We start from the raw sequence: 26,572 nt of genomic DNA, 5'->3' as shown, positions 1-26,572 counted from the left end.
TTGCATGACATAACGTGAGATATAAGTTACATCAATGGGGGAGTAAAATTGTTACAAGTTCAAAAAATCAAGGATTTAATTGATAAAATTTCATACTATGCGGTAGAATTGTAAAAATTCGTTTGATAGTTTTCCCTTTTTTCCGTTTGAAAAAAAGCTCAACTTATTTGAAGCAACTCAAAAAGTCTTACAACATAAAGGAGATGCTAAATATGCTTTACAATTATAGTGTTGAAAATGCAAGAAAATTAAAGCACTACAGGTAAACTGTACATTGATTTGACAGGGCTTGAATCGTCTCCCATATACAAGGAGAGCTTTTCTTTTAGTATAGGAAAAAGGATTATGCCAGGTAATTGTATATCTGAGGGTTGTTCTTGTCTCGCTCCAGGTACTCCCTGTCGATCAGGCTCTCTATCCTTTTCTTCAAATCAGCTGGCTTGATGGGAAACTTGAGCTGTTCCACGTAACAAATCATAATTTCATTAAAAACCACTTGTTCATTTTCATTCAGGTCACTAATGACTGATTACCCCCTTTGCATATGAAGAAACAGGGAAATTTTATAATTTAAGGTTCAGACTAGCAATGAACAAAACCAAATCTTTAGAGATTGAATGAAAATGGAATACACTTGCCTGTTGGAAGAGTTCAGTAATCAGAAGTGTGTGACTTAGTACTTTCCTAGTCTTCATTATCCGAACAATAGCAGCATCAACCTACAATCATATTTAGCAGCATCACATATAGTTCACCTTAGCTAGTTCTTGGCATTTATAGAACCTTTTTTACAGTTGAGAAGGTGAACCTGGTATTGGCGGTCTTGAAATACTCTCTCAGTGGTGCTTGTGTTCTCCTCTACAGTTTCCTTCATTTGGATTGCATTCACCTGCATCCCCAAATGAGACTTAGCTTCAAGCTCTAAAAAAAAACATTGCTACATCACTCGTACAAGTGAGTAAAGCAATTGAATAGTCACTTTTGCCACTAATAATATTTATGCAAGCTTAACAACATCAGGTAGATACCAAATAACACGCAGATGTACCTTTATACGATATAGAGGAGCCGTAAATCCCTCATTGAAGACAAATGAATCATCATCCTCCACATCCCGTCCTTTAGGCAGCTGTGAAATATAAATATAAATTTAATGCTAACAAGCACTAACCTTGTCACAATGAGAAATAAGAACAAAAATTGTACAAATTATTGCAGTGCTGATAACCACCACCCACCTTTTGTAGGACACGAACTTTTCCGCATGCAAGAGACTGCAAAGTCCGTCTCAGTTCTTTGTCCTCTATGGCAGTGGCATCCTTAATATCTTGAAAGCTAAGCTTTTGGGCATCATTAAACAACATCAACACGACACTCTGGCACACAACACAAAAAGACCTCAACTATTAAAAACTGTCCACTTGTGTAGGTCATCCAGAAATTGAAGGAAGAAAATAGTAAAAGACCATGAGAAAGCAACGTGCAAGAGTAGACAGTGAGACCAACCTGAAATAGAGAAACCGCCAGCTCCTTTTTACCTTTTGGAAATTCAGCTTTCAACACACAGTGACCCAATGAATTTTGCCACATTAAGCGCCTGCCACTATACTTGCTCAAGTAGAATTCTTTGAAAATATCCTGTAGCACATATGGAAGTTAAGCATCAGAGGATTGTTTATCGAATGCTCAAAAAGACTATTTTTCATGTAAAGAAAAAAAATGAGGCTACTAGGTAACTTGTGCTGCAACCTGATAGACATTCAGCTCGTGAGGAAGCCGAACATCCATTGGTGGATACGTAGGCCAGTACCTGCAGTAAAGTCAACATACCAAGAAATGAACTTGTGGCACCACGTATTTTGCTAAAATGAAAATGCATATGGAATATACAAATCAGCTTCTAAACCTACCCTGTTGTTAAGACATGGACACTCATCTCAATCCCTGATGGAAGTTTTGTCCTGGCCTGGGATGATTGTTTGAAGGATTCATTTATCTCCTTTGATAGTTCAATATCCTGCAAAAGATTTTACCAAACGATATATTTATCATATATCCATATGAAGTAACCATATGGTCAGAAACTTGGCGTGTATTATGGAGAGACACAGTTTGTGACTTATTCAAAAAGAAACTTGACTTGAGGTGCTTTTTTCCTATTAAAACAGTCTACTTGCAATAAAGGTACATGTTATGACGTTAAGAGATTAGTCCAAACAAAATTGAAAACATGCACATACCTTTCCTAACAAGCTAATGCTCAAATTTAATACCCATCAACAATATGGTACAACACAGGATTACATCACAGCACCAGTAAAATACCATACCACAGTTAGTTAAACCTGAATGCTTCCCATTAAAAACATGTAATTGTCATATTCAGTCAACCACAGATATGCATTGCACTGCAAAACATTTCCCAATACTTCAACACAGCCACACACCTATAATTTAACCCGTTTTCATCTGTAAAGATTAGAACTTTTCTCTCTCTTTGATGAGCACCATGACAGGGAAACTTGTGCTGATTGACAATAGTCAATGCACAAGGGGACATGCTACCTTTTGGAACAACAGGGTTACTTTTTACAACATAGTGTAATGTTGACCAGACCAGGTCAGAAAAAGAGAGGGAGAAATTAAAATCATCCCAACTTTAATCTGAGCATTTCAGATGCATACTACAAGATTGATGACCTCAGAGGTAATGACCTAAAAAACAGGTGTCCTGTTACATGAGGCTTCCCACTTTGCGATTATGGATGTAAGCAGCCATCCCCTTGCACTAATCTGAGAAATTCCTTGGTTTGTACTAGTGACCCCCAAGTCCCTTTGCAGCAGCATTATCTTCACATACAAACCTCCCCCTCCAGGGAGGCACTGATAGCAATATGGAAGTTATATTTGTGAAGCAACAAACTAATGTGTTGGCATTATTCGTCTTAATGTCAGATGTGAGCAATTATTAGTCCTGGAATAAAAATGTATATTAACATACAACACCTTAAACATTCCTTCAAGTTTGTTTGTAAACTGGCTGCCACACTCAGTCTTGAGCTGCAAAAGCAAAACAGCCCTGTTAATATATGATCAATAGAAGATAAGGATTAAAAAGCATGTAGGAAAATTATATCCTTAACCTTTGATATCATAGATTTCTCTGCATCAATAGAAGCACTTTTTCCCAATAGTAGTCTTTTAGCAAGATCTTTCTTATAAAATGCTTCAAACACATCCTTGCCCTTCACAGACAAGAAAAGAGAAGTCAACATAAAAACCACAGCAAAATTTCTTTTCATAATCCAATTGGAGATGGCTTTTTAAAAAAAAAAATCAAGTGCTACAGTAAGCACGTTAACTTCCGGTCAAACAGATCAAAGTTACCTGAATAAACCTGAACAAAACCAAAACTCTATCAAGTGTACCCTCCAACTCCTCTTCGGAAGTTCCCTTATTTCCAGCCCGAAGCTTCTCATCCAAAAACTTTGCAATCAGCTCAGCCGGCCGGTTCTATTAAAGAGAGAACAAAATGAAATCTTAGCCGGAAACTTCAAATTTCAAAAGAGTATCACAGAATCAGCACAGTGAACCAGACCTAGAACTATTACCCAAGGTTGACATCAATTATTGCACAGCCAGTTCCTTGCAAATAAATGGATAAAGCATAGACTAATGGATTGCTCAAATCAATAATATTTTTGGGAAGGAGCAGCAAAACATCTAAGCAACACATTCTTGATAGGAAACTAATTGTAAGCAGAGAAGTAGGCACAAAGGATATACGGCAGCAGCTTTTCTTTTAAGAATGTATTTATGTTTCTTTTCAGGATGAGGAAGGAGGAAAATTAAATTCTGACCACACACACACACACACCAAAAAGAAAAATAAGCAAAGGAAAAAACACCAAGGGATGGACATTAGTCTTTCTATCAGAAAAAAAAATGGAAGGTTAAACCCTAACCTGCAAGCACACAAAATGCACAATTTTTCATACTGCTTTAAAAGTGCACAAAAGGGATCAGATTAAAAGTGACATACTGCAGAATAGAAACTAGCAAGTAACTGACTTGCTTGAACTGGTGACATATTCTCAAAGCATGAAATTTCACTCCAGTGAGATGATTAAATTGCATATGATATTTATATTGTCTTTAAATATCAAATGACATCCACCATTAGTGAGAGCATAAGACTCATTCTGGAAGGTTAAAAGTAAAATTATAGATCCCCACTAGTCCAAGAATAACAATTCTTGTTTGAAGCACAAATCAGCGATTTGCCAATTTAACGGGTATCAAGACTCTAGTGAGTGTTAGCAATGTAGTTCCCTTTGCTTTTTATTATTTCTTTCTTTTTTTCACATTTAAAAAGAAAAAAAAATATAAACACCAGAAAAATGAAACTGCAATTGCTTTACCATATCCAGCTCATTTTTCAGAAATCAAAAACCTAAAAACTCCAATTTTGAAACATTAGACTTATTTCATTCTTTGTAGAATACCATCAACCAAACTCAAAGTTCATGTATCTCCTTTCCTTGCAGAAATTAGGTTCTAGCAACTTACTCCAAAAGATGTTCATCCACTTTTGTCTCGGTACCATTGTTTTCCAAACTCTTATCCACTGCAAGATGCAGACATCTTCTTCAAAAAACAAAACCAGAAATACTCATTTTCTCAAATTCAGCCCACCAAGCAAGCAATTGCAGACAGCTCTCTCTGTCTTTCATTGCATTGCCATGTAATCTCACTTTGATACGCTTGAGAAATAGTTACGAGGAATGTACAAGAATTTTGAAAAGGAGAGTCACATTAACTTAGTAAATCCTATTGACTTAGATCTGCTCCAACCTTTGCAATGAAAGAATCCATCACAGTCAATAGCAGCACAAGGAATAACGACTCTATTGTCTAAATCAGATTCAACTCCCAAACTTTGAGCACTTTCATATGTTTTACCATACACTATATCATTGCAATGCAAAGTCCACCATAAAACTTACTTAGAAATCCATATTTTACTGTATTGCCAATGCAACACTGGAATTAATAAAGGCAAAACCAAGAGAAAAGCACACTAACCTGACGAAGATTTATTAGATGTTCAAATGCATCCTTTATGGTATTGCAAAATACTTCATTCTTAGAAAAGCTTTCCTCCCATATTGTGTCAAGAGAAGCCTTAAATTCTAACAAGGATGAAACCATATCCTTATCTTTCTCTTCATCCATGACAATGCCTTGCCCAGTTCTTCGAATGTATGAGCTAAGGGCCTGCCTTAATGATTCAAGGGCATTGACCCTTAAGAACAATGAGTACATTCTCTTAAGATCCTCAATTCTGTGGCCATCCATTAGCATCATGAACCCCTAGACAGATAAAAAAAACAGTGATTATTAAAGCTATGAAAAGAGATTGAATATTTAAAGAAGGTATGACATAACAGCAGAGGTAATATGCACACCTTATCCAGAATTGCAGATATATGACGTTCAAGAAGCTGCCTTTCTGCAGTTGCTATTAATGGCTTTCTAGTACTTGCATCAAGATAGAGTAAGCATCTTTCATGTTCTTCATGCAACCTCATCTAAAAGAATGCATGACCCATGAATTTTCCAAGGATACATATATATAAAGCAACAAAGCATTTTTTTTTTTAATATAAAAGGATAAACCTAATAAAGGTGGAAGAAACAGTACAGTTACAATCCCTTAATAGTATCAAAATCAAATGACATGCACCTCTACATGCTTCAAGTAATCTGGAATATCTGATTGCTGCATGTATTTCATGCCTTCAGCAGCATAGAATTCAGATGTGCAATCCAGAAATGGTCTCTCAAAGCTTTCAGCATAAATTCCTAAAGCAGTAAACATCTTCAAAAGATGGTTTAGGAGAGTTCTATCAACTGATTCACCCAACCTACAATCACAAAACCATTAATATATTAGGTCCAAGATAACCATATTTTATGTTCTCCAAAAATGTAGTGTTTGTTTCATTCTCCCCCACCCCCCACAAAACTTTGCTGATTATATCATGAACATTTGGTATTATCTCTAAAACTTGTTGACACTTGTTGAAGTGACATGTGCTTTAAGAGTTATTAGACAGATTTGCAACCACATTATGATCATGTCCAACCATTACTTACCAAATGAAGACATTACAATACGACAGGTAGGTTATAAGAGAAACCAAGAACCAAAGTTGGGTATATAATTGGTAAAATTAAAAGGTGGGGAAAAAACTGACACGCACATTAATGTTTTGGGACTTCTCTTCTTTCTTTTTTTTAGGTTGGGGGGGGGGGGGCGCAGAATATTTATTCTCAATAAAGAAATGTGCACATATATATATATATATATATATATATATATGTCCTTGATTAGGCCCTTAGAAATTTTACAAGTACCTTTCCCTCTCGATCATTCGCAAAAGGCCTGTGACAATTTTGTGCTCAACTTCAGGAGACAAAGCAAGATGTTTCCGGAAAAGCTGCAAACCCATGTCCCACAGTGAACGTACATTTGGAGTTTGTTTCACATAGGTTCTATCTAGATACAAGGCTATACCACGAATCATCAGCATTTGGTCACATAGATCCTGCCAGCATCTCTCAACAAGTGATAAGAAAACCACCAAATCTGGGCTTTGACCAACCAAAGATTGTAGTGCTGCATGTATGTGTGCCTCGCATTCCTTTTCAATTCGCTGATAAAGATTACCACCCATCTTGTGCAGACAAAGATCATTGACAGCCTGATGGCAAACATTCACATAAGAAATGATAATTCATTCACAACAAAAAGTAAAATGCAGGAGGATCTACCTGATAAAGCTTCTCCAAGTCACAGGAATCTGGTTGCTTCAAGAATATAGCTTTAATAGCTGACTGCAGCGTTGCCCAAGTATCCTCCTCAAAATTTGCAGGCAGTGTTGGTTTAGCTGCATAGCATATAATTATACAGCAAAATTAAAGATGAAATACATCAAGCACATTTTTATAACAAACTTCAGGACTCCAGATTTCAAATTCCAAGATGCCATTACTATTGTAATCCATTAATCCAATCAGAAAATGAATGTAATAAATGAAAGAGTAATATGATAAGATGTCATACAATTACATAATGCATTAACCTGTTACTCTCCAACTATTCAGTGCCATGATAAGTAGTAATGTCATTGTAAAATGCCAAAATGAGTGGGGGGATCCTACTGTATAGAAAATAGTGCCTAAGAATGTTTGCATAAATCAACTAAATTTTACTGCCTTTTTGTATATAAATCACTGTGCACATGCAGATCATGTTGTATTTACAATCCATTGGATTCAGCTACAGTTACGCTTTTATACTAGACTAAGCACTTGTAACTGCCATTCCAAAATACCATATAAAAGTGAAAAATGATAGAAAATGAATTTGTTTTTGTTCTAGATTTTCTTTAAAAAGAATTCCACAGAAGACACTTAGTCTGTGCTAGAGCCTTTAGCCTTGAGCAATAAATAATCTATACAGTATAAAGCCAACCTAAAACTTACTGCAAAACAATCATCCAAAGGAAGAAACTATAAGGAACTCAAGAAGACAAAGGTACCAAATAGTGCATTGCTATATAAGCACTTTTTCAGCAGCTTAGCAGCCAATAAATTAGAGCAATTACCAAAAACTCTTAAGTCAACTTAGCTAGAGTTTTATCTGTGCATTCAGGCATTACCTCAAATGGCAATAGGAGGTCTAGCTGTGAGCAAGAGTTACCAGTATAAGGATGTGGTAGTGATTAACCAGATCCAAAAATGCTAGGGAAAGATAGTTTTTCTTTTAAATTAGGCATCTAATTCAATCTCCACATGCTCAATTCACTCTGAAAATGAAATCAAGTAACCAATTGAACCAGCACCCAGATCCTAAAATCCAAGTTTTTTGCTCCACCAACAAATTGACCAAAAAAGCAACATTGATTCAATCCAAAAACAAATTTATGCCATAACTCTAAACCCAAGATAGGAGGGAAAAGGAAGAGCAAAGCCCTTGACGATTAATTAAATCAAGAAAAACTCGCAGCACAGAAGGAACATGTGAAATTTATCATCAAAACTGAGAAGCAATTAAAAAGGTAAAAAACTGTACCTTTCAAGAGCTTAATGACAAGCTTCTTCGCGGGCTGAGGAGGAGTAGCCTTTTTGCGAGATAAATTGGCGGCGGGAGGAGGGGAACGGTCGTCGAGCTTGGGATCGTCATCGAGAGTCATGGAAGAGGGGTCGAATACGACGTCGTTATCTGCAGTAGTGCCGGAGAGGACGTGATGGAGGCCGTTTTTGTTACTAGAAGGGTCGATAGGGGAGCAAGCAGAGACGGCCTGAGACTTGGCCTTCTTCATGGGAGGAAAATTAGCGGTGGCGCTGGTAGAGGTGCTAGAGGTGGTGGCGGTGGAAGTGGCTGAGCGTTTGGTGGGGGGAGACATTAACCCAAAAAAAAAAGATAAAAAAAAAAAAAAGAGTATCTCATAAGTTGAGGGGATTGTATAGATGTAAAAAATAATAATAATAAATTAAAAAGTAATAGGGAATGATGATTTTGTCTTGTTTTTTTTTCATCGTACTATCTAACAAAATATATATTACTTTTATTTTAAAATTTTGGTGTAGAAACGTAAAAAATTTATACAAAAATGTCCAATTTGGTTAAGCAAACCCCAGGACAGCCTGTTTTTAGTTCAATTTCGGCCAAAACCATCCATTAATTAAGCTTTTTCGGTACAAGCTGAGTTTGATTTAAGACAATTTTGGTTAATCAATGATTATGGTATAAAATGGTTTAAACCGGTTTAAAATCTTTTAAAATTACAATAATAGTGACTATTTATATATTAAAATATATATTTTTAATATAAAAATGTAAATAATTGATTATATAATATAATTTAATATCAATAATTGGTTAAATATTATTTAGTCAGATTATATTTTTAATAAGACTAACCATTGAAATATCATTATATCATGTTAATTTTTTTTACAGAGATTATAAGATTTTCTATATATTTTTTTAATTGGATCATAGTTCGTTGCTTCCTCCTCTCCTTGTCTGGATAATTTGAGCGGTGACGGGTGAAATAAGGGCGAGAAAGCTTAAAGAATTTGGGCTGGACTCATGAACAAGCCCAGTTCATTTGGTCCTATTAAAATTTTTCACAACCCCCACGCAAATCTCAGCCTGTCCCATCATTCCTGGAAGGTGATCCCTTACTAGGGCTGTTTGTATAGTTTGTTTTATTAAAAAAAAAGAATAATCTTCTTTGTTTTTATAAAAAAAAATATATATTTCACTCGCTTCACATTTAAATATATATCTATATATTAAAAAACAATAATTTTTTAGACTATTTTATTGATACTACTTTATAAAATTTATTAATTATCATGATTAATGTTATGATTAAATAATAAAAATAATTTTTTTTAAAAAAAATGGTCGGATTGGTTTCTGTCTGCCTTTGATTTTTTATAGCTTTTTTGGTGTTGTCAGGTAGTTTGTGGCTGTGAACTGGCTTTTGGAGCTCATTGCCTTTACTGTCGCAGTTGGATTGCCAGTTATTGCAATGGAAAATGCAGAGTCGGTGCGGTGCAATTATGGTAGGACAGTGGAGCCGTGATCTTGAGTTGGGTTTGTTTTTATATGGTTTGAGCTCCTCTAACATTTGGGCTTAACAATATATTTTTTGGGGTGATTCATTTTACATTATTTATATAGAATAAAATGAGGAGAAAATTATTTTTTAGTCTCTGAAATTTAATGTAATTAACACTTTTATTTCTCTATTTTGGCGACCCAACACTTAAGTCCCTCACTTTATTTTCTGTCCAAATTCATAGTCCTTCCGTCCAAAATAACCGTTTGAGACACGTGAAATGACAAAATTAACATTCACTAAACTCAAACCCAAATGCCTCTTCTTTTTCTTCTTCTCCTTTTTCTTCCTATCTTTTTCTGCAACTTCTTCTTCTTCTTCTCCTTCTTGTTCCTATCTTTTTCTGCAACTTCTTCTTCTTCTTCTTCTTCTTTTTCTTCTTCTTCTTCTTCTTCTTCTTCTTCTTCTTCCTACCCTCCTTTCTGCACTTCTTCTTCTTCTTCTTCTTCCTACCCTTTTTGCAACTTCTTTTTTTTCTTTTTCTTCTTTCTTCTTCTTCTTCTTCCTACCCTTTCTACAACTTCTTTTTCTTCTACAACTTCTTCTTCTTCTTCTTCTTCTTCAACCGGAGAAAACATGAAAGAGAAAAAAAAAAAAAAGAAATTTCACATTAAGAGAAGGGTATTTCTGGAAAAAATTATCACTTCTCACTTTTGACTCTTTGACCAAACGGTTTAAATGGACGGAAAGACTACGAATTTGGACGACTTACAAAATAGAGGGACAGAAGTGTTAATTACGTTAAATCTTAGGGACTAAGAAGTAATTTTCCCTAAAATAGAATAAAATTAGAATGTTAGAAGCTTAAATAATTAATTCTCTTAAACTTGGGTGATCCAGCACTACACGTGTGCGTTGAGAAAGTCCATATGTACGCAGCAGTTATTGGCTATTGGGAATTGGGTTGACGAGCTTTCTCCTCTCTACTATTTTTCAACGTATGATTTTGTCTATACGCTGGACACTGCATGCAAGTCTCGGACATCCCTTGCAAATAAAATACTTTTTCAATCTTTTTGGTGGAGACTTATAGAGTTTCCAACGCTTGAATTGATTTTTCACAAAAATAAGAGAATTATTTAATCCGCATCAAAATTAATCGCTTTAATATGTGTAATTTAATTTAAAGTGGTGATTTCACGGTATATTTTAATATATTAATTTTGATTAGAAAATAATATGGAAGATATTTTTTTATATGACTGTTCAATACTCCTACTTTATTAATAAAAAAATATAATAATTAACTATTAATTAAAAAAATATAATAATTAACTATTAATTAAAAAATATTGAACAATTACTTAAAAATAAAAAATCGATGTTATTTCTTAGCCTTTCTCAATCTCGAATATATGCAAGTTGCGAGCTTTGACTAAGACTGTTTCCTTTGCTCTGGTCCTTCAAGACTGCCAATAATGGTCAAACTGTGCTTAAGTGAACAAAATCTGACTTTTTTGTTTCGGGTCCCAATTCTCTCTTTCAGTTTCCTCCTCTATAAAATCAAAAGCAACAACCCAAACTTACTCAGCATCATCATCATTGCATCAAAAAGTTTCAAGCTCAAAACGCTTTCCACTCACTCACTAGACAAACCCATTCTAGAAATTAATCAAACACCTAGCAAGCGTTGAAGTCATAGTTCTCTCTCCATGGCTAGTGCAAGCAGCAGCAGCAGAAAAGCGATAAAGGTAGTGATCATTGACACTCAATATGTTGTGACAGATCCTTTGGCCTTCAAGTCTGTGGTTCAGAGTCTTACCGGTAAAGATTCTGGCATTTCGTGGACAGAAGATCAGAGCTCGTTTGCTGGTGAAAAGAGGAAAAGAGAAGCCGCTATTGGCCCAATTGGTGGTGTTGCTGCTGATGGGAAGTTAGCAAAAGGTTTGTCGTTTAAAGACTTGGATCGAATGATCTTGGAGATGCCTCCAGCGGAGGAATGGCACCAGTTCTGGGCTCAGAATAATTTACTGTAATGGTCAAGTTTTTTTGAGTTTATTTTAATCCGATATTGCAGAATAGTGGCTAATTGGCTATCCATGATCCAGTTCTAAATGGTTACGGAATTAAACTTGATAATTCTTTTAAAATTTAAAATTATTTAATTAAAAATAATTCTATCAATTTTGAAATAAATGATTGGATATTTTAAAATGACAGTTTAATTTTCATAAAATAAACTAAATACAAATTAAAAATATTTTCCCTTTATTAAATCAAATCAATCCTACGAATAGAACAAGAGCTGTAATTATAAAAATTAAAAAAAAAAATCTAATACTTTGGAGTTCACGTGGAAAGTTGATGTCCAAGTATATTGCATGGTGGGAGTTGATGCCAGTGCGTTCCGATTGGTAGTGCAATTAATAATTATTTATTAATAATGGTACGTCGTCGTTGGCTTTCCTTCGTCTTGGAGTTAGACTCCCCTCCAAAAATTAAAGATTTATACTCTCTTAATCTTAAAAAAAATTGTATTTGTTTTGAAAATTCAACTTAATTATATAAAAATTAAACCTAATAATAACTAAATTAAATATTACACAAAAATTTAAATATAATTACGTAATGCTTTATGGTTGTTAACATAGGCGGCGGACCCAACGCTGAAATTTTTTAAAAACTTGGGATTTATTTATATAATTTTTCAAAATCTTATGTTAATCTAAATAATCTGGACTTTGATAAATTTTACATTTATATTTTAACTTTTAATTTTAAATGATTGAATTAAAGTTTTAAGATTTATCATAATTTTATTTATAACTCAAATTAAAATTTATTAAAATATGAAATTACCGTCCTGTTATAGGATTTGATATTTCTATTATTTTTTAATTTATAATTTTAATTTATTAACTAAAATAATTTAAATATTTTCATAAATTTATGATTATATTTTAACCTTTTAATTTATTAAAAAATAATTTAAATAATTTATATCTATATTCTGATCTTTAATATTTGATAGTATTTATCTAATAAATTAAATGATTTAAAAAAACTCTTTAAACTAAATATTATCAAGAATGTGGTCGCCAATTTTTTTTTATTGATAATTGTATTTTTACTCTTTAATGACTTGAATATTAAGATATAAATGTGAATTTTATGAAAATATTTGAATTATTTTATTTAATAAATAAAAAAGTTAGAATATAAATGTGAAATTCTGACTAAAAATATAATTAATTTAAAATAATAAAAAAAATATGTGGGATCACAAAAATATTTTTGATTAAAATTGATTTAAATTTATAAATAAAATAATGATAAATCTTAAAAATTTAGTTTAATTTAAAAAATTAAAAAATTAAAAAATTAAAATATAAACATGAATTAAATAAATTATTTAAATTAATAGCCATAATTTTTTTAATAGAAATAACTATTGTTTTTTATTCTTTTCAACATTACCAAAATTTAAAAATTTTATTGTTTATCTTGTCTCTATTTCAGTTTTTTTTTTATTTAAACGTATTCATAAAGGTAAGTATTTTATTCTCTCATTATTCTTATGTATAATTATATATATATATATATATATATATTTCACTTTGTTGTAAAGTCTATTAAATAAGTCAAGAGTCTTCACTTAGTAATAGGCATTCAATAAGCCACTTTTCGAGAATTAAATAAAATATCGGTTGCATTATTCAAATTTCAGAAAATAATTAAATTTAAAAAATAAATTTCATGTGTAATGAATATTATTTAAAATTAAAAAAGTTTTGATTGTAGAAAAATATGGATTTTATGGATAATGGGTCACTTTTCAAAATTTAAAAAAATAAATTTATAAAAATATGAATTCAATAAGTAATAGGTTGGACTATTTAAATTCAGGAAAAATAAATTTTAATTGTATAAAGAATATTATATAGAAATAATGCTAAAAATAAAATTTAAAATTATTATTAAAAGTAAAAAAAAATTGAATTTTTTACTATTATTTCAATATATTAAGTAAGAGATACTGGTATGTTAATTTAAATTATTATTTCAAAAAGTAAAGGGGATCAATAATTAAAAATTAAATAAAAATAAGCTTGTATTTTGGGAGTAATATTATAAAGCTGAGATATAAAAAAATGATTTAATACAATTATATTACAATCATCAAATATTAATTAATGATTACGATGAGATTATATAAAATTATTATAACCGATGTTCATAACAAAATCATTTCGGATGGATTGTATGATCGCTAGGTTTCATTAGACCGGGCCTTAAAAAATAATTTCGGTCCAAAGTCTCGATTTAGGCCCACAGAGCATATTGAATCAATCACAAATTCAGATCCACTCATTACAGGCTCAGTTCGGTGATATGACGTAGAAGGGACAATAAATTTAGTTACTTCGCAGCTCTGTCCTCGCGCGTGCCGAGGGAAATTAAATGGCTGCCTGGCGTGGAGAGGACGTCTGACGTATATACCTACATAACAGAGAGCAAGAAAGTCATTACGTGTCATTAGCAGACAAAAAGGAAAAAATAAAAAAAGAGAAACTCTTTTTCTTCAAAAAAAGTTTACACAACTATTGTAAATTTTATTTTTTAAATGTGAGAATCTCGTATTGTATTATTAAAATATATTCATGCATTAATTTTTTTTATATTTATTTTTTCCGGAGAAACTCTTTTTAATTTTTTTTATTAAAAAAAGTTTACACAACTATTGTATTAGCAGAAGACAGTCAATGGGAGTGAGGATGATGTCACGTTGATTGTGGCTGGGACAATTTTGAATGAGTTGAATAAGGCGACTTCTGCTAGTTTGGTTGCTCCTTTGGAGCACCAACAGCGTATGTGATACCCTTGTGAGATTAATCTGATGATGCTCTTTTTAATATTTATTTTAATGATAATTATAACCTGGAATTGTCATGGTGCAGCATCATCTACTTTTCGCAACGCTTTTCAGGAATACAAGAGGCTATATCATCCTAACATCTTTTGTTTAGTGGAACCTCATATTTCTGGAGAAGCGGCTGATGAAGTTTGTGGTTTGTTGGGGTATGAAAATTGGATCCGTGTTGAGGCAGTCGGATTTAGTGGTGGTATTTGGTTGCTTTGGTCAGAAGATGGTTTTCGAATTGAATTAGTTGTTACCGATCCTCAATTCATTACGGTAGCAATTAATTTTTCTACTGGAGAGAAATGGTTGTTTAGTGTAGTTTATGCAAGCCCTGATATTTATTTAAGGAGGAAGTTTTGGCAATCTCTTTCTGGAGAAAATAGTCTATCCATTTCTAAATGGATTGTCGCGGGTGATTTTAATTCTGTAGTGGACTCATCTGAACAAAGTGGATATTCTTCTTCTAATCCTCCAGGAGCTCATGATTTTTCAGACTGGATTTTCAAGTACTCTCTTATTGATCTGGGGTTTGTTGGGAGTGGTTTCACATGGCAGAGAAGTGGCGAAAATGTCCCCTATCAAGCTGCTCGGTTAGATCGATGTTTTGTATCTACTGATTGGAGACTGGATTATGTTGATGCTATTGTTGAACATCCACCTAAATTGCATTCAGATCATGTCCCAATTGTGATTAGATGTCAAGGGGTTCTAGCTTTTGGAGTTTGTCCTTTTCGGTTTTTAACAGCTTGGACACTACATGCTCAGTTTGATCAAGTAGTTGCATGCTCTTGGGATCCAAATCGTTCCCTAATTCATAATCTGAGCACATTAAAAATTCAGCTTGGAGAGTGGAATAGGACTCAGTTCGGTAATATCTTTGCTAACAAGAGAAGGCTTTTACGCAGGTTAGGTGGTGTTCAGAGAGATCTTGCTGAAAGCCGGACAAGGAGCCTTGTAAAGCTTGAATTTAAATTGAAACGCAAATTGGAAGAGATTCTACGCCAAGAGGAGATATACTGGTTTCAGAAATCAAAAGAGGAATGGATAGCGAACGGCGAACGGAATACTCATTTCTATCATCTAGCAGCTACTATCAAACGGAAAAAATTCTGTATTTCTGCTTTAAAGAATGATTTGGGGGAGGTTGTTACTGATCCGTCGGTTCTTAAAGAGGAGGTTAAGCTAGCATTGGACCAGATGGCGAGTGGTAAAGCGGCTGGCGACGATGGTTTTACTGTTGAATTTTATAAGAAGGCTTGGCCAATAGTTGGGACTCAGGTGATTGATTTTGTTCTTTTTTGTTTACAAGGCAATGAGCTCCCAAGCATGATTAATGAGACGGTTTTGGTATTGATACCGAAGGTTACAACAAGTCCTTACTTCATTAATTGGACCAGAGCAGAATAGTTTTGTTCCGGGTCGGCAAATCACGGATAATGTAGTCATTTACCAAGAGGCTCTTCACACTATGGGGAAAATGAACAGTGGCAATGGATTTATGGCTTTGAAAATTGATTTAGAAAAAGCCTATGATAGGCTGGAATGGAGCTTTATTGATTGGAGCTTGGAGAAAGCTAATTTTTCCAGTTTATGGAGAACGAATGTGAGACATTGTGTTCATTCTGCTACTATGTCAGTTCTTTGGAACAATGAGAAGTTGGAGTCTTTTTTGCCCACTCGTGGGGTTCGGCAAGGCGACCCTTTATCATCCTATCTTTTTGTGCTTTGTGTGGAGCAACTTTCCAATATTATTAAACATTCGGTGGAACAAGGGGAGTGGCATCCACTTCCTATTTCCAACAATGGTCCGTTGATTTCACATCTCATGTTCGCCGACGATATGGTATTGTTTGCTGAAGCTACGGAAGAACAGCTGGATGTTATTATTAATTGTTTAACTGTCTTTTGTAATGCTTCTGGACAAAAGGTGAATTTTTTAAAGTCAAACCTTTTTGTTTCTCCGAATGTGAGTATATCTACAGCCTCTCGTTTATCCTCTAAATCAGGAATTCCTTTGGTCTCTGACCTTGGGCGTTATTTGGATGTACCATCTCTTCATGGTAGAGTATCTCAGGTACAATTTCGTGGATTGGTTGATGATATGCGAAGCCGGCTTGCTGGTTGGAAGGCGGGTGCACTTTCTAGAGCAGGGAGAATAACGCTGGTCCAATCAGTCTTGAACTCTATTCCTATTTATACTATGCAATCTATTAAATTGCCGGTGTCTATTTGTAAGGAAATGGAGCGGCTTTGTCGTAATTTTATTTGGCATGGTAACAGTGGGGATTCTGCTGTTCATCTGATTAATTGGCAAACTTTGCTATATCCAAAGCAAAATGGTGGGTTGGGCATTCAGAATTTTGGATTAATGAATCAAGCTATGATGGGTAAATTATGTTGGCGGGCATTTATGAACCCATCTGACTTATGGATCTCATGTCTTCTTTGGAAATATAATAATGGTAGAATTTCTTGGAATCTTCGAGTACCTCCTGGTGCCTCTATGAATTGGAAGGCTTTATGCTGGGGCCTCCAATTAGTTTCTAGTGGTGTTTCTATTGACGTTCGTAGTGGTACTAATGTTAAGTTTTGGCAAGATGATTGGCTTTCGGTTGGACCTCTTTTTCGATTGGTTTCTGCTCCTATTGATCCTTTGGAATTAGAGGTGGTTGTGAGATATTATTGGATCCCTGGATATGGATGGGATTGGAATCGGTTGTCTTTATGGCTACCTGATTTCGTTTTAGCATTTTTACTCCCCATTTGCCTACATGATGATGCTAACTCAAGGGATGGAATAATATGGAGACATTCCATTAGTGGACAGTATTCAGTTAAAACGGGGTACTCTCTTCTAGTGGAGAAATGTGGTTTACCAGTTGCCTTACCATTATGGAAGCTTATTTGGAAAGCACCTGGCACGCAGAGGATGCGGGTTTTTCTATGGGAAGTTGCCCATGAGAAAATTATGGTCAATGTTCAGCGATTTCGGAGAGGATGGATTAATTCAGACTTGTGTATGAGTTGTGGTACTCAGTCTGAGTCGGTGCTACATGTTTTAAGAGATTGCAACTTTATTAAGAGTTGCTGGCTTAATTTATTACCTGCTAGTGAAGTCCAAACCTTTTTTGGCTTCGTTGATATCCGGGAATGGTTGTCTTGGTGTCTTAAAAGCTCTTTTTGTATTGGTGAGCTTCCCTGGCCTGTAGTTTTTATGGTTACAATTTGGTGGGCTTGGAAATTTCGCAATGAACGGTCCTTCAATCTTGGAGTCCAAAGATCAGTTTCTCGCCCACTAATCTTGGGCAAGGCTAAGGAAATATATCAAGCATGGAATGGTTATTTTCCTTCTTCTATTCAACATCAATGTCGAGTGATTAGAGTGGCCTGGACACCAGCGGCTATAGGGTGGATTACAATCAACACAGATGGTAGTGTGCGTCAAAATTCAGGAGCTGCAACCTGTGCGGGTTCTTTTCGAGACAGTTTTGGTAAATGGCTACTTGGTTTTCGTTGTGTGTTGGGAGTTTGTGGTGTGGTTGAGGCAGAATTATGGGCCATATATCATGCTTTGAATGTGGCTTGGAGTAGGGGATGGCGGAAAATTGTTATTCAAACTGATTCTCAAATTGCTGTTCAGCTTCTTCAAGGTCAAGGCAGTGGTGTTTATAGACTGCAGTCTTTAGTTATTAATTGCAGAGCTCTTATCCGGCGGGAATGGGAAGTTAAGGTCGTGCAAATATATAGGGAAGCTAATATGGTAGCTGATTATCTTGCGAATAGTGCGCATGGTGGAGTTTTTAGTATGAGTCTTATTGATTTGCCTTCATCTAGTATTAAGCTCCTCTTGGATGCTGACTGTATGAATATTTTTCATGATCGTATAATAAATTAAAGGGCTTTATCCCTCCTTTTAAAAAAAAAAAATTGAATTTTTTACTATTATTTCAATATATTAAGTAAGAGATACTGGTATGTTAATTTAAATTATAATTTCAAAAAGTAAAGGGGATCAATAATTAAAAATTAAATAAAAATAAGGTTGTATTTTGGGAGTAATATTATAAAGCTGAGATATAAAAAAAATGATTTAATACAATTATATTACAATCATCAAATATTAATTAATGATTACGATGAGATTATATAAAATTATTATAACCAATGTTCATAACAAAATCATTTCGGATGGATTGTACGATCGCTAGGTTTCATTAGACCGGGCCTTAAAAAATAATTTCGGTCCAAAGTCTCGATTTAGGCCCACAGAGCATATTGAATCAATCACAAATTCAGATCCACTCATTACAGGTTCAGTTCGGTGATATGACGTAGAAGGGACAATAAATTTAGTTACTTCGCAGCTCTGTTCTCGCGTGTGCCGAGAGAAATTAAATGGCTATCTGGCGTGGAGAGGACGTCTGACGTATATACCTACATAACAGAGAGCAGGAAAGTCATTACGTGTCATTAGCAGACAAAAAAGAAAAAATAAAAAAAGAGAAACTCTTTTTCTTCAAAAAAAAGTTTACACAATTATTGTAAATTTTATTTTTTAAATGTGAGAACCTCGTATTGTATTATTAAAATATATTCATGTTTTAATTTTTTTTATATTTATTTTTTAGATTGTGTGATTGTTGAACTTTTAAAATGTGTTATAAAATTTTTGAGACTAGAAATGCTTGGAAAAGCAGCGTGTCTTTAAAGAAACACATACATAGGCATTGTGAGTAATCACACACTTTCATGCAATGCACTTGCAACTCTTATACATGCACATGTATATATCACTTTCTTCTGTACCCTTTTTCTTCCATGATTCATCTCTATGGTTACTCTTTAACACTAAAATCCATGTCTTTAACAAAAGCATCATCTTTATAAAATCCTCTTTATGGTCTCTCTCTCTCAGCAACACTATCATGCATGCAAATCCCCTTTGGGATATTCATAAAAGGAAGAGAAAAAGAAGAAGAAAATGTTTAACATTGACCAGCCATGAAAAAGACAAGGTAGTTCCATTCTTCTGATTCATCAGTTGAATACATATATATACACAGAAGATAATCAAGAAATTAAATCTTCTTTTTTTTTTTTTTTCTCATTCTCTGCTTTTAAGCTCATAATACTCTCAAAGTAGCAAAGGTTAAATGAACTCACTCAGTGTTCAGTATTCATGTTGACTGTCGAGGACTGCCTTCTTTTTGTTTTTATAACAAGGTGGGTATCTTTATTTTCTCTTTATTTAGCAGCGAGAGATCATATGCATTTGCCAATGTGATGCAACATGTCCCTGATTTGTATAAAAGAGACGATGAGAGAAAAAATTAAAAGGATGGAAAAGTAAATAAAAATAAAGAAAAATAATAATAATGGATTGATGTGTGTAGAGGAAAAAGACAGGCAGTATTTTAAGAGTGCTTTTTGCTGGGATATGCAGTTGATTTGGTCCTTACAATTGTCGGCATGAACTGGTTCCAAGCTGCACAGCCTGTTCTTAGTTGGCGGGTCATGTCATATGGAATGGTGAAGTGAAGTAAATTACCGTTGATGGAAATTCGACGAATACAAGACTGCCGCGTGCATGCATCGTCTATATGGCTGAAAAAAAAAGCTGTTAACGATGTGTCACTCTAAAAAAATAAATTGAGATGGTTAGAGGCCTTAAATAATTATTTTGATACTTAAATTAAAAGATTATCAAATAAAATGAGTGTAAGTAAAATTATTTAAATTTAAAAGAATTACTTGAATTTATATCTAAATTACTTTTATATTATAAGACTAGAAAGTTAATTAATAGTGTTTTAAAAAATTCGATTAATACAATTTAATAGATAAAAAATTTCGTAATAGTTGGTGTTCTATAAATTTAATTTGTAACGTTCTTCAATAATAATTAAATATTTTGAGAAATTTAGCCAGTTCTATAGGACGAACCTTTATTGAATTAAAATATTTTTTTACCGTTAATTTTATCTCTATATTATAAGTGGTTAAAATATAATTTTCATACATTTAAGTTGTAAGAGCGTCGTCATTAAATTAACAACACATCATTAATCTATAATATATTTTAGGTGAATATCGAGTTATATTACTTGATTAAGTTTGATAAAAAGATTTAGAGGATTAGAGAATCACAAACTTAACAGATTTTAGAATTAAGCAAAGATAATTTAAACTTTAGAAAAAAAGGAAAAGAATAGAAACTGGAGGAAATGATAAGAAAAGAGACAAAATGAGTAAAAATAAAAGAAATGATATGAAAGGAGAGAAAATATGGAAAGGAAAGGAAAGGTAAAAAGAAAAAATGAATAAGAGAAAAAAAAATATGAGGCAAGAGAGAAATTTACCAGAAAAGGAAAAAAATGATATAAGTGGAAAAAAAAAGGAAAATGAAATAACATAAAACATGACAAAGGAAGGAAAAAAAAAGAAAGAAATGGAAGATGATGATAAAATAAAAGATTATAAATAGAAAAGGAAAAATAAGAGGAAAAAAAAAAGATACGATGGAAGAATAAAGCAATTTATTACGTTTTATTTTCTTAAAATGGCTTTTTTTTCCTTTAAATTTCCTAGCGATAACAGAAGAAAGCAAAAGTGTAAAATAGAATTAAAAGCAAAAATTTTCATCTCAATTGACCAACGAATTTCGGAATCAGCTATTCTTTTAACAACTTATTATTATTGGATCATTGGTTTTCAATACCAAATTTTTTCTCTTACAAATTATCAAATTATTTTTGTACTGAAATTTGAAATTTGAAATTTGTCGAGAAATTTAACGCCATTTTTCATATTATAAATTATAAATAGATTTCATACCAAAATATTTCAAAATCTGTTTGTAATTTCATAATAATTTTTTTTCCTTATCCATAAATTTAAAATATTTATTTAAAAATTTTAATAATTAATTTTTATTAATTTTAATAATTAAATATCGTAAAAAGCTTAAAATTTTTCCACGAATGAACTAATTTATAATCTTTTTAAAAAATTAATGGATAAACTAATAAATGTTTCTAAAATATAAAAATTAAATAATAAAATAAATAAGAATTAAAATTAATTAGTAATTTTTTAAAAATATTTATATAAATATTTTAATATATTTTTTAAAATTAAGAGATTTTTTTTTTCATAATAAATTTCGCTTATATTTATTACAATTTGGTCCATAGTGAATGCTGAACCATTAAACCTTAATGCATGATTAGTCAGCCTCGGCTTTATATGGGCTTAAAGAAAGTTAAAACGGCAACGGGAAGAAAGCAAGAAACTGCGTTTTGGCAATATAATTTGTATTCTATTAAGCTAAATTGGTTGTGTTCAGTTTAATCAGTTTGGATTGAATATAACCTTATCCAAAAAAAAAAAACATAATCTATTCAAATAATCATCAGTACTATCGGAATCACGCATATCATACAGCTCCTCTTCAATACATTTAAGGTTTTTTTTTCTTAAAAAGACGACATAGGTCATTATCATTCCGACATAAAGAAACTCGTATTAGAAATATTCCAAAAAGTATTAAAATCAATCCATGGTAATTTATTTCGAATAAAAAATTCATCAAAGGTCCCCAATTTCAGGACTCCCCAGTTTAGTGCTTCTCTTATGCATATATATATTTATAAAAAAGAAAAATTATTATTTAATTTTTATAATATAGAGATTTAATAATAAATTTTCTTTAAAAAAATATGAAATTTCCTTTGAACTTTACTTTTATCCTAAGAAAGTGAGAGGGGGTATTTTGGTCATAATAAATTTGGGAGCTGGAATGTGTTGGAAAGAGACAAAGCCATGAGAAAAAACACATTAACAGCCATTTAAAACGAGTTGAGAGGTAAGCAGCTTTGGCAAAGAAACTTCTCCACTCCAAAAAGGAAACAAAAGAAAAATCAAACAAGCAAAGAGAATAATTCAATCTCTCTTGATCCATTTAACCTCATTTTCTTCTGTTTCTGTATCTCTTCTCTTCCTCTCTCATTTCAGAATTCCTAACTTGCTCACTATTTCTCTTTCTTTCTTAATCATTCTAGCAGGATGGGCATGATTCATCTTTTTCTTCTAGTTTCTCTAGCTTTCTCAGGTACCATACAGTTTATGATGCATTCCTGGTTTCATTTCATTTCTATTTATAATGTTTTTTATTTTCTTGAATGTTTGGCAGATTATGGTTTTCTGCAGAGAGCTAAATCTCTTGGCATCAACTATGGGCAGGTGGGCAACGATTTGCCACCGCCAGATGAAGTTATCGAACTCTTAACCTCACTCAAAGTCTCCAAAGCAAGAATCTATGACACAAATCCTCAAGTTCTAACAGCATTTGCCAACTCTAAAATTGAGCTCATTGTCACTGTACAAAACGAAATGCTACCTCTTCTGATCGACCCTCAACAAGCCCTTCAATGGGTTACTACCCAAATCAAACCATATTATCCGACCACAAAATTCACCGGAATCGCTGTAGGAAATGAGGTCTTCACCGACGACGACACAACATTATTATCATATCTAGTTCAAGCCACAGTCAGCATTCATGGGGCACTGATTCAATTAGGGCTAGATAATATTCAAGTCTCAACACCAAATTCTTTAGCTGTTCTTGCTCAATCATTCCCTCCTTCAGCAGGCAGTTTCAAAAGTGAGGTCTCAGGGATCATGTCCCAATTCTTGCAATTTTTGTCAAGCACAAAGGCACCATTTTGGATCAATGCATATCCATATTTTGCTTACAAGGATGATCCTGACGGGGTTCCATTAGATTATGTTCTTTTTAACCCTAATTCAGGCATGATTGATCCCTACACAAAGCTGCACTATGACAATATGCTGTATGCTCAAGTAGATGCTCTTATTTTTGCAATGGCTAGATTGGGTTACAATGGAATTGAGGTTAGGGTTTCTGAGACTGGGTGGCCATCTAAAGGGGACCCAAATGAAGTTGGTGCAACCATTGAAAATGCAGCAGTTTACAACAGAAATTTGCTGAGAAGGCAATTGGAAAATGAAGGGACACCGTTGAGGCCTAATCTGAGACTGGAAATTTATTTATTTGCTTTATTCAATGAAGATATGAAGCCTGGACCAACTTCAGAGAGAAACTATGGTCTCTATCAACCTGATTGTACAATGGCTTACAATGTGGGGCTCTCTGCCCTTTCAAGCTCATCATCAACATCATCAGCTTCCATTTCTCTCACTTCCTCTGCCACTAAGGTAAAGCAATAGCTTTCTATATTCCTCTTTCAAAACTATTCCTCATCTATACTTTTTAGGTTTATGAACTTTACACACACAAAAACAGAAGTGTAAATATATGCAACTTTCGGACCACGGGGAAGAAAAAAGAGTTTATATATATATATATATATATATTTCCTTTTCTTATTATTTTTTTTTCTCTCCTTGAATGGAATTCACTGTGGAACAGGCTTCAAGCAAGGGATATGATCAAAGCTTGGTGTACTGGACGTTTGTGTATTTGCTGATCTTCCAAGTTTTTTTGAGAAGACCATTATAAGGAATTGGAGTCCAAATGTACATATTCAGATTTACATACATTGCATTTTGGTAATTGAGAAACATAGGGGTCAATTTTTAATTTCCCATTTTGTAGTTTCCAACCATCAGAAATTACACTAGAGAGGCACCCCATAACTAGACCAAAGGAATTTGCACCAAGTTAGATAACCCCATGTATTTGTATATATTTCTTGAAAAAGTTTTGACAATTGCTTATGAATCACCTCATCTCCTTCCATTTATTCTTTAATGTGCAAGAAGTTGTAGAAAATTTGTTTTCTTTTAATAATCAATTTAATTACTTGTTATTAATGGTAGAGCATATATATTTATGGTTTTTTTTAATTAAAGGTAAAATTTGCATTAAAATAAAAAAATCAAAAGTCCAAGTACAAAAAATATTAAAATAAATTAGAGAAAAGGACTTAGAAGCACAATAAACTTAATAAAACGTAAACCTATAAAATAAAATTTTAAATTCATACGTTTTGAAATATGAAATCGCTCAAAAAGAAGAGACTTAAAAATTACCCAACAATAAATAGGACAATTTTTTTTAAGAACTTATCAAGGACACAATGAAGCACAAAGATATATTTGTTACATGTGATATATTCTTATGGTGGCAAAGGAAGGCACCCTCTCTCTCTCTTTCCCTACTTTTGGACGTGGAATCCATACAACTGTACATTCAATTTGCAAAAATTTCCTCAAGTTTCCTTTCTTTTTTTTTCTCCTCTCACACTCTCAAATATATATATATATATAAAAGATAATGTAGGGAAATTAATATAATTAATTAATGAAGTGCAAAAGCTTAGGCTAGCTTTATTTGGTTGTTTTTATACTGAAACGAAAATTGGGTGGCTGAGCTTTATTCCTTCGGGGGAAATGGCGTCATTTTGGTATCTTTATGCAAAGGAGCTTTTGACGTGTTTTTTATCTTTGGCTTTTCTTTTCTGCCAACAGAGAGATTGTGATGATGGAGGAGACAATTTACGCCCTGCCTTAGTTAAACCTGATGAGGATGGTCTCACCGTTTCGCATCAGCCAACGTGGTGCACATGCACACCATCCATTTCTATGGACCCCACCACTAAAAAATTTCTTTCTTTTTATTTTTCCAGGGAAAAATGTGGATGAATTTCATTGTTGGATTTAATACTTTAATTGTGCAGGCAATTAATTATCATTAGATTTATAAAAATGAAAAAAAATGGAACATGATTTTTTGAAAATTTATTTTTGAGAAATATATATTAATTTTATTATTATGGAATTTTGTAAATACCTTTTTTTTAAATAAAATGAATTTATTTTATTTTAGTTTATGAAAACGTAAAATTTTATAAAATTATGCATTTTATCTTAAGTAAAGTTTCAATTTATTTATAAAATATTTATAATAAGTAAATATTATAAAATGAATAAATAAATATTACTAAATTAATAATAAAGAATAATATTTATTGTTTTTATTAAATGCAAATAATTGCACCCCATTATTATAAATTTAAATATTTTGTATATTATCTTACAAATATTATTATAATTGTATATATTTATTTTTTAGAAGTTTCATGTTTTATTAATCTAATAATTTCTTTTTTAAATAACAGCTCTATGAAAAACAACTATTTCTTTATGTAAATGTATTTAATAAAATAATAAAACTTTACAAAGTTGATTTTTTTAGCAGATAAAATAAAATAGGGTAATTTATAATAAAGTCTCTAAAATTTAGTAAAATCTATAATTTAATTTTTTATTATTTTAGTAATAAATAATATAGTCTTTGAAATTTTTTATTAACAAAATAATTTTTTATTAAAATTTATAATTAAATTATAATTATTTAATTATTTAAATTCACTTTTTATTAGTCATTTTAATTTTAATAATTTATAATAATTTAATTTTTATAATTTTAATATTTATAACAACCTTTAATTTGAATTGATTTTTTTAATTAATTATTGCCTAAAAGAATTATTTTATTAATAAAATGAAGTTTTAAAAATTAAATTATTTACTATTAGATAAATAGAAATAAAATTATGTACTTTATTAAAAAATAAAGATTATAATATAAATTACCCAATAAAATAATTTTACTTTTGTCGACAAAACTCATCTCGAGACACCCCCAACCAAACATTTCTTTTACTTGTTTTGCTGTTCACTAGCAAAAAAGCTAAAACTGCAAAAATTCCTGATGCCTTTTAATGAATTTGCAATGCTAAGATTTAATCAAACCTACAATTTAATTCTATCTTTAATGAAAATAATGTAATTTCTAAAATTTTATTATGTTATTATCAAAATATTTTTTATAAAAAAAATACTATTAAATTCCTAGCGTTTAATCTGTTACTATTTATTTTTTATAATAATTTAATGTTCAAGTCTCTTTGAATACATCTGATAAATTAAAAAAAATCAAAATTTTAATATTTATAAAAAT

General features: G+C 32.2%; 4 protein-coding genes across 5 annotated transcripts; 3 read left to right on the top strand and 1 right to left on the bottom strand.

Moving 5' to 3' along the window:
* Window positions 1-145: 145 nt before the first annotated feature.
* LOC110605192 (cullin-4) lies at window positions 146-8,504 on the bottom strand. 2 transcript variants are annotated; one of them, XM_021743568.2, is made up of 17 exons: window positions 8,141-8,504; window positions 6,838-6,953; window positions 6,421-6,767; window positions 5,747-5,927; window positions 5,469-5,591; window positions 5,086-5,373; window positions 3,388-3,513; window positions 3,144-3,245; window positions 3,007-3,060; window positions 1,911-2,017; window positions 1,747-1,810; window positions 1,507-1,638; window positions 1,239-1,376; window positions 1,049-1,129; window positions 809-889; window positions 639-719; window positions 146-457 (listed from the first exon to the last, which is right to left on the bottom strand). In XM_021743568.2, exons 1-17 carry the CDS (start codon window positions 8,472-8,474, stop codon window positions 344-346), a joined length of 2,469 nt encoding a protein of 822 aa, XP_021599260.1. In that variant the 5' UTR covers window positions 8,475-8,504; the 3' UTR covers window positions 146-343. The 2 variants fall into 2 exon arrangements, with proteins under 2 accessions (XP_021599260.1, XP_021599261.1); XM_021743569.2 differs by having other exon boundaries at window positions 1,750-1,810.
* Window positions 8,505-11,152: 2,648 nt separating this feature from the next.
* LOC110605581 (VQ motif-containing protein 1) lies at window positions 11,153-11,740 on the top strand. The gene has a single exon (XM_021744204.2). The coding sequence runs from the start codon at window positions 11,354-11,356 to the stop codon at window positions 11,675-11,677; it is 324 nt and encodes a 107-aa protein (XP_021599896.1). The 5' UTR covers window positions 11,153-11,353; the 3' UTR covers window positions 11,678-11,740.
* A 2,825-nt stretch (window positions 11,741-14,565) lies between these two features.
* Window positions 14,566-15,969, top strand: LOC110604907. The gene has a single exon (XM_021743196.1). It carries the CDS (start codon window positions 14,566-14,568, stop codon window positions 15,967-15,969), a length of 1,404 nt encoding a protein of 467 aa, XP_021598888.1.
* Window positions 15,970-22,436: 6,467 nt separating this feature from the next.
* LOC110605091 (glucan endo-1,3-beta-glucosidase 11) lies at window positions 22,437-24,345 on the top strand. Its single transcript, XM_021743398.2, has 3 exons — window positions 22,437-22,672; window positions 22,754-23,802; window positions 24,017-24,345. The coding sequence occupies exons 1-3, from the start codon at window positions 22,627-22,629 to the stop codon at window positions 24,104-24,106; spliced, it is 1,185 nt and encodes a 394-aa protein (XP_021599090.1). The 5' UTR covers window positions 22,437-22,626; the 3' UTR covers window positions 24,107-24,345.
* The last annotated feature ends 2,227 nt before the right edge of the window (window positions 24,346-26,572 follow it).

This window comes from Manihot esculenta, chromosome 17 (genome assembly GCF_001659605.2).
Source record: "Manihot esculenta cultivar AM560-2 chromosome 17, M.esculenta_v8, whole genome shotgun sequence".
In the NCBI taxonomy this organism is placed as follows: Eukaryota; Viridiplantae; Streptophyta; class Magnoliopsida; order Malpighiales; family Euphorbiaceae; genus Manihot; species Manihot esculenta.
This window is presented reverse-complemented; position numbering and strand designations above follow the sequence as displayed.

Excerpts from the sequence above, each read along its gene's own strand:
- LOC110605192 (XM_021743568.2), bottom strand. The coding sequence starts at position 8,474 with ATGTCTCCCCCCACCAAACGCTCAGCCACTTCCACCGCCACCACCTCT. Across the intron at positions 5,374-5,468 it reads TATCTGCAATTCTGGATAAG|GGGTTCATGATGCTAATGGA; the intron begins GTGTGCATATTA and ends TTATCTGTCTAG. Across the intron at positions 2,018-3,006 it reads AACTTGAAGGAATGTTTAAG|GATATTGAACTATCAAAGGA; the intron begins GTGTTGTATGTT and ends AATCTTTTGCAG.
- LOC110605581 (XM_021744204.2), top strand. The coding sequence starts at position 11,354 with ATGGCTAGTGCAAGCAGCAGCAGCAGAAAAGCGATAAAGGTAGTGATC.
- LOC110604907 (XM_021743196.1), top strand. The coding sequence starts at position 14,566 with ATGATAATTATAACCTGGAATTGTCATGGTGCAGCATCATCTACTTTT.
- LOC110605091 (XM_021743398.2), top strand. The coding sequence starts at position 22,627 with ATGGGCATGATTCATCTTTTTCTTCTAGTTTCTCTAGCTTTCTCAG. Across the intron at positions 22,673-22,753 it reads AGTTTCTCTAGCTTTCTCAG|ATTATGGTTTTCTGCAGAGA; the intron begins GTACCATACAGT and ends AATGTTTGGCAG. Across the intron at positions 23,803-24,016 it reads TCACTTCCTCTGCCACTAAG|GCTTCAAGCAAGGGATATGA; the intron begins GTAAAGCAATAG and ends ACTGTGGAACAG.